This window comes from Musa acuminata, chromosome BXJ1-9 (assembly GCF_036884655.1).
Source record: "Musa acuminata AAA Group cultivar baxijiao chromosome BXJ1-9, Cavendish_Baxijiao_AAA, whole genome shotgun sequence".
Taxonomy (NCBI): domain Eukaryota; kingdom Viridiplantae; phylum Streptophyta; class Magnoliopsida; order Zingiberales; family Musaceae; genus Musa; species Musa acuminata.
In genome coordinates this window covers 45,633,891-45,641,514 of record NC_088335.1, presented here as the reverse complement: position 1 = coordinate 45,641,514, position 7,624 = coordinate 45,633,891, and the positions used below count along the sequence as shown (strand labels likewise).

Below are 7,624 nucleotides of genomic sequence, written 5' to 3'. Positions count from 1 at the left end.
GTAAGAAAACAGAGTTAAGAAAAAAAATAAGATTAAATATTTTACTTTCATAAATATAAAAATCTTAGTATGATTTTTAAAAATATAAAAATCAAAATATTAACTATAACTAACTATAATGAATAATCCATAATTAATCCTCTCAAGCCTGACCTAAAAAGACTTGATGCTTTTTGTAGGGACGACAGTGGTTAATAATGCCTGTAACCAATCTCTAGTGGCTTCTCATATGCACGTGCCACTAGCCACTGACACAAGTGAGGTATCTTTCACTAGTCCAAAGATTTAAGAAACAATGTAGTGATTAACCTTTGAGGTGTTATAAGCCTATAAATAAAAAAGAACCTCTGTTTCAGAGTGTACTAAACTAGAAAAACATAATGAGATACTGATTACAGAGAATTTCAACATATGTATCCTCGATCAATTAATTCTTTGTATTTCACTAGTAGAACACATCAAAATGGAGCCACAGCACAATGATTACTACTGAAAATAAAGACCATTGGGTCTATCTCCCCCATGGGAAGATCTCAGGCTGTATGATCTTTAACTTTAGCTTCCTGCTGCACTCGGTATGGCAGTGGGTTTCGAGTCTTCGGCTTTCTCATGTTCCTTGTTGAGCATCTAACATCATGAACCAGTGTCATGTCAAATGTTTGTTTCATACAGAACAATACAAGTGTACCACAATATCAGATACAAGAAAGCCCTTCCACAATTAATTTAATTGAACATGGTATATATATGTATGTGTGTCTCTCTATAGAGAGAGAGCAACAGCAGATGAATCTAAATTGTTGATTCAAACCACAAAGTATATACCAATTTCGAATCATAGGTTTTAAAAAATCTACATGTTCACCAAATCATCCCAAAAAGTATGCTGTCAGATGAGGTGTTAACGCTGCCGTTACATACAAAATCCAAACTGTTGAAATCTATAACCAAATCTATCCAATCTGAAACTTCCTAACCAGTAAAACAAAATTAATATATAAACTTATATATAGTAAAAAAATGGAAAAGAAGCTTAACTTACTTTGTTGTTTATCAAGTTGTGAAGTGCGATAACACTCCGGATGAGGGAAGAAAGATATATAACTAACATCATATCATTCGTTTTCACTGCAAAAAGGAAAAAAGAACAGTAAATTGGTGCTAAGTTAACAATACTTCTTTCCTTCATTTGCGGCAGGAGCATTACCTGCAAAAGCCTTGATCAATTCATTGACGTTAAGATTTGGAAGTAGATTGAATATGTCCTGTAAAAGAAATTTCACTTGAGATTCAATATATTATCGAACAATAAGAATTTGTAAATCTCTGCCAAGAATTTCTAGCCAGTAGTTTGGCATCTAGGAGAGAATTGCACAGGTCGATGAATGCAAATTGACATCAGTAGTATAAAATGCACAAAACTGAAACCAAAAAATATATATAATTACAGTTATATAATGAAATACTAGAAATATCAAGGATAGACGAACAACATACTTCTTTTACCTGAACTGCATATGGTGAACTTTTAGATAGACAAAAAAGTTAATTAGAAATAGTACAGAAAATTTTGTTAAAAAAGTAGACGTTCATATGCACAATTGCTCATGACAAATTTAGCTTAACAATTAGGCCAAAACCCCATTGTCTTCAGCAGCGTAACCAGGAAATGAAGTATAAATCCAAGCAAAAATTAGATAAGCATACAAGCAAGTGCTTAGTGTTTCTCATAAGACCAGACATTTTAGAAAGAAAATTTGACATACTTTTAAGAATGGAATGCAACTTGACCCGATTTGGTACAGTATGACTGGTATTTACCGGTCCTACCATCGACCAGCACAAGGACCAGCCCAATTTCGGAAATACCAAACTTACCACTCTTCCCTTATCCTCTGCCTTGTGCTCCTCTCCTTTCCTCCACTCTTCCGTGCTAAGATGCCATCTCTCCTCCTTCCCTCCTCTCCTGTTTGCGCCCTTTCGTCCTCCACCTCCTTCCCTCTCCTTTTATGCCACCACCTCTCCTCCTATACTCTGCAGCCACCTTTCATTCTCTCCTTCTGTACCACCATGTTTCCTCCTTCCCTCCTCTGCCACTTCCGCTCTTCTAATCTTTCAATTTTTAGCTATTTTTTCAGCCTTTTTCAGAAAATGATACATACCAGTGTACCGAATGTTGAAGCACTGGTACCTGCAGTATGAACCAGTCCAACTAGAGACCAACACAAGGGTCCGATCCAAGATTGCATCCCTTACTTTTACGCATTGATATTCTTAGTCGAAATTGAAGTACTCAAAATATATCAAGACAAAATACATTAAGATCAACTGTGTTAATTTAAACGATCATCTTAAACTGTTAACTGGTAATTAGTATGTGTAGCAACTTTTAAACATTAGCAGCGAAGAAAGTTGCACAAGCTGGGATACAAAAACCCATACTAGAGAAGATATTTTTATGAACGTTTTTGTAAAAACGAAAACAAGTACCCAAATCTAAACTATGGATAAATCTTCTCTAGTTAAACTCACCTTGATAAGGGTCATTTATTTCAAGAAGTCACTGTGTAACTACTGTTTCACCAATCATAAATGGAAGATTTATATTGCAAGCAATTCCAAAGAACAAGCAATATTATGCCATAATCAATTCCACTATTTCATGCACATAAGACAAGTGGATATAAACAAATATTTAACGAAACAAAAGTGCAATATATCTTGTCCGAAATTTGCTAGAACTACAGGAATCATATATGCAAATATATATGCATGTGCAATGTGAAAAGTATTGACATAAAATGAACAAAAGAAAATAGAAAACAGATGTACCTGCAAATGGTACAAAATCTCATGATTCAGTGGTAGCTTGCCATCAATTACGAGATCTAGATAACTACGTATCTCACGTAACCTTGCATCGAGCCCCTTCAAGGCTGAAAGTTTGCCGGTGACCTGTATCAGGTCCAGGAAAATTAGCTTGTTGTTATTGTCATCTCTAAATCATGTCACTAGTTTGATATCCAATCTTGTAAATAGCATCTCTGAAATTAGCCACAATTCTTTAAAGAATCATTCAGCACACTGAAGAAAATAACCTCTGTTGCAAGCGTACTGATTGTTGTATCCTTGACATCCCTCAACAAGTGTTCCACCCCTATAAAAACACAAGCAATTAAGAAACAATTGTTATTTTGAGTCATTAAGGTAAAGAAATTGCTAGATTTTCTTTATTGTATAGAGCATAATGCAGTTCGAGGGGTTATTCAACTAGTTAAAGAATTAAATTATCTAAACAAATAAAGCTGGTTTCAAATTAAACAATCTTAGTTAATGTATACCAATTTCCTCGACTTCATGAGCAGCAATTTCTGAAGACACATGCACAAACACCTTCTGACTTTTCTGGGTAGCATTCTGCAATCAATGTGTCCTAAAGTGTGAGAGCCTTGCATGCACACCACACCAAATAAAATTGGAAAATGCATAGTAGAATAATACACTAGACCAGTTAACCTTACCTCTTTGACCTCTTCAACAGCATAGTAGGCTTTGGTAGGTATACCAAGCTCTTTAGGTTGGACATCAATAATCACCAAAACAGAATTAGGAACATAACTGCAGTGAGAAGCATAAGATTAACTTAAAACCTGAATATCAATTTACCTCTGTATATGTAATATTATGGAAAAAGAAATTAAACTTAACCAGCAAACTTCAGTACATAACAAGAACTTCAAAGGTAACAGGTTCAAAGGTAACAGGTGAAAAAAATAGAAAGTGAAAGGGAGCATAATCCAGAAACCACAAAGGTGGGTCTGTGTACTTCTGAAAGACCTATTATTTTTTTAAAAATAGAAAACATGTGAAGTATTGGTCTTTTCTGCAAAAGAATATATTGATGTAGTCGACCACAAATAACTGAGGCCTCATGGGTTCTTGTCACTGTATTTGTGATATCCACCATTAACTATCATAAAAGTCACAAACATGGAAAGACTTGTTGAAAGTGTCTTACATCTAATATTGCCAATGTTTGACAGGATAAGCCGAAGAATAATTGAACAAATAAATCAGATTCAAGCTGAAATAATCTTTGGGATGTTGAAACTAGCTACCATTGTGCAAAGGTGCAAATTATGATCACATGATAGAAACTCTATCAATGAGCCATATAGAGAACCACCAGTCATGTCTTCATGAAGAAACCAGAAAAGCTTTTTGATCCTCTACAAATAGCTTTAGGAAATAAAGTTTCTGAAAAAAAATCCACAAAAAAATATCATGGTTCACAACTAAGAAAAGCAAGTTGGATGATTTCATAATCTTACTCATTGAACAAAGCATGAATGTCCAAATCATTCTCCCTTAGTTTTGGTCCTGTGCTATACCAACCCACAACATGCTCCTTGGCTGCAGAACAATAAGTTTGGTTCAAACATATAATGAAACTTTTGAACTCTTTAAGGACACATATTTAAGTTTGAACAAGGTGGTACCATTTATTCTCTTAAACATGGAGAACATTGACTCATGGTAATTATGATCCAGAAACCAAATGCTTGGGTCTTTCTCATCTTCTTCGAAAGGCACTGCACATAAAACACATGAGCAATATGCTTTAAGGAACTAGAACAAAACCAATCTGACTGGTAGAACAGTATGTATTATATAAGAATAAATCAAACGTAGGAACACTTAAATGAAATAAACAGGGTACTTGAAAATCTGATTGATAACAACGACAACTAATATAATGGGATGGAATGATGTCCAAGAAACCCAACTAACTGCATGAAGCACAATAAAGAAATATAGCCAAGAAACTTTCATAAAAATAATGCATCAGCTCAAAATTTGCAACTTAAATGGTGCTTAATCATTTAGAATTGGTCATCCCCGCATTATATTATCTGCTTGAATCATTATCTCACAATTTCACAAATTCATTAAACTATGGAGCAAACCTCTACTTCACTTATCTGTTTGAACAACTATCTGCATTCAGCTAGAATTATGCTAAGCAAGGTCTCAGAAATTAGTGATAGTCTAGTTATAATAAAAGCTGTCTAACATGATCCAACCTATACCAATTTATTTGTTAACTTTGATTCTTTAATTCTATTCAAAGTATAGAATGCCCTTTGTCTCACTATTATAATGATGCATAACTTAAAAAATCATAAACCCCACTAATTGCAAACTAAATCCACCTTTTTTAGAACATTAAGCAGATTATTCACATAAACCACTTAGTAATCTGAAAATCAAAATAAAAGGCAATTATTTTGACATATAACTCTGCTCTACCAATTTGTCATCTGGCTTCACTTTGTTCTACTTAAGGTAGACATTCTGCTCTTTGCATTCTTATTTGTTCAAACCTTGAAACCATGAGAACAAGATACATATATCCTTGTTCTTCTACAATAAGTTTTGATGTTGGCATTTCATTACTCTCTTTGGGCATTTGGTGGAGAAAAGAAGAGAAAAGAAATGCAAGATGAGAAAATATTAGCTCTTTGTTTAACATACATGGAAAAAGAGAAAAATATGAATCACTTCAAAATGCCTTCAGCATCCATGGCATAGTTATTTCAAAAACAGATATTAGTCAAATGCTTCCTAATAGTATGACGCATACTTCAGCATATATGTAGGATCTGCAGATGATATTTTATGCAAATAGAGAAGACAAACTCCTCAAATGAGTTGGAGGTAAATTATTCACATTCTGCAAATTGTGCTGACATAAACATAACATTGTTGATTACATGATGCTGCATGAAGATAGCATATACATAAACTTAGAATCCTTTACATTTATGTTAAATTTGTTGGAAACATACAAGACTAATCTCATACGATCTTGTCTGGATGCTTTTGCTAAGTGCATTGGTGACTTGGGATAACAAAACCATTCCACATTTTGGTTCAGAACAGTTGGTAGCAGCCCAAATGCCGTGCTAATCTGATTTTGTATGTTTCACTATGAAGCTCATAAATTACAGCCAGTAGGAGATAAGAAATTATAGACAGTGAGTAATGCTCAGATCATAAGAAGTTATACTAAAGCATCTGATCAAGATGGGTCACCACCATATCAGTCAATTAAAATGTTCCAATTGACTATTTATCCCCTATCATAATTCAAGTAGCCCTTCATTTTTAACTGGAACTAAAAATCATTTAAGCTCCCAAACAACACTGGTGGAGGTGGACTACCAAGAATTTGGGAACCTATCCTAACTCAGCATACATCTAAAATATAGTGCATCTGCACTTAACAACATCAAATACGAATAATGAAAAATTAATTTATAAAAATAACTATTGCGTACAGAAAAATTCTAATTATACTCAAACCTAGTCAAGATTACAACAGAAATCAATCCGCATAATAAATCAACCATATCTCTCAAGTAGCAATACCAGCAAACTGAAGCCAATACCCATCAGTAGAAGACAGCAACAAAAACTCTATTTGATTTCCAGGTAAGATAAATATCGTCTTCCATACTTCTCTTAAGCAATAGATTGAAATAAACAAACAGAGATACACAAGCAAACAGAAAAAGAACATAAAGAAAGAATTCACACCTACACCAAACTTCTAACCCATTGGTTCTTTATACTTATTTGCAAAAACATGAGTAAAGGGCAACAACCTAAACCTAATTTTGATTCCAATTATGCCGTGAGACATCTTCCATTCTTATCTTTTGCAACCTTCGACACGAAGAAATGGAGAAGGAAAAGAGGAAAGAATCAAGACAACTGAATCATTAACCTATAGTTCCATATTATTTCTAGACACTCTATGAACATGAAACAAAGTATGCAACACCTAAACCAGAAGACGATGGCAAGAGATCGGGAAAGGGATCTGGTGGCGGATTACGCCCTGACCTGCATAGGAGTTGGTGACGTCGACGGTGCCTTTAGCGGAGGAGCCGAGGAGGACGCCGATGACGCGCTTGCGGGTGTCGCGGGCGACACGGTTGTAGTTATCGACGATGCTCAGCAGCACCAGCGGATGGACGATCACCTTCTCCACCGCCCTCCCCGACATCTGCTGTACCTTCACCACATCCATCCTTCCGCCTTCTCTTCTGTTTCGCTTGTTAGGGTTCTCTCTTCCCCTCTTCTCCGCTACAGAGAGAATTAAGGGAAAGGAGAAAGAAAAGAAGGGCTTATATAGAATCCAAAAAACAACAACTTATTTACATATCTATCCTCAGAGAGAGAGAGAGAGATATATATATATATATATATATATATACGTTTGTAGTTTTACATATCTAATCTAACAATGAGATCAATTACATGATATATACATAAATAAGTGTATATATATAATTTAATAGACAATATATTATAAATAATTTATGGAAGTAATTTGTGCACAATGAAAATATAAAGTTAGACATTGTTCGAAAAAGTAGGATGCAATGGGCTACAATCAATATTATTCCCTAAATAATATTATTTTTTTATCAAACTATCCTATGGGATGAAGTCAAATTTGATTATAAAGTCAATTTGATGAGATTGATCCAACATGGCTTATTTTTTCATGTAGAAAATTTTATTAAGTATTCAAAACTTGGATAAAGAGAATTTT

The 7,624-nt window shown here is 34.4% G+C and overlaps 1 protein-coding gene across 2 annotated transcripts; it reads right to left on the bottom strand.

Annotated features, from left to right (window-relative positions):
• Nucleotides 1-298: 298 nt before the first annotated feature.
• On the bottom strand, nucleotides 299-7,172 carry LOC135593792 (26S proteasome non-ATPase regulatory subunit 7 homolog A). Of its 2 annotated transcripts, none has more exons than XM_065084071.1 (10): nucleotides 6,910-7,171; nucleotides 4,500-4,592; nucleotides 4,332-4,413; nucleotides 3,522-3,618; nucleotides 3,342-3,417; nucleotides 3,099-3,157; nucleotides 2,833-2,955; nucleotides 1,208-1,265; nucleotides 1,043-1,128; nucleotides 299-627 (listed from the first exon to the last, which is right to left on the bottom strand). In XM_065084071.1, exons 1-10 carry the CDS (start codon nucleotides 7,094-7,096, stop codon nucleotides 556-558), a joined length of 933 nt encoding a protein of 310 aa, XP_064940143.1. In that variant the 5' UTR covers nucleotides 7,097-7,171; the 3' UTR covers nucleotides 299-555. The 2 variants fall into 2 exon arrangements, with proteins under 2 accessions (XP_064940143.1, XP_064940142.1); XM_065084070.1 differs by lacking the exon at nucleotides 299-627 and adding an exon at nucleotides 650-972 and having other exon boundaries at nucleotides 6,910-7,172.
• Between the last annotated feature and the right edge of the window lie 452 nt (nucleotides 7,173-7,624).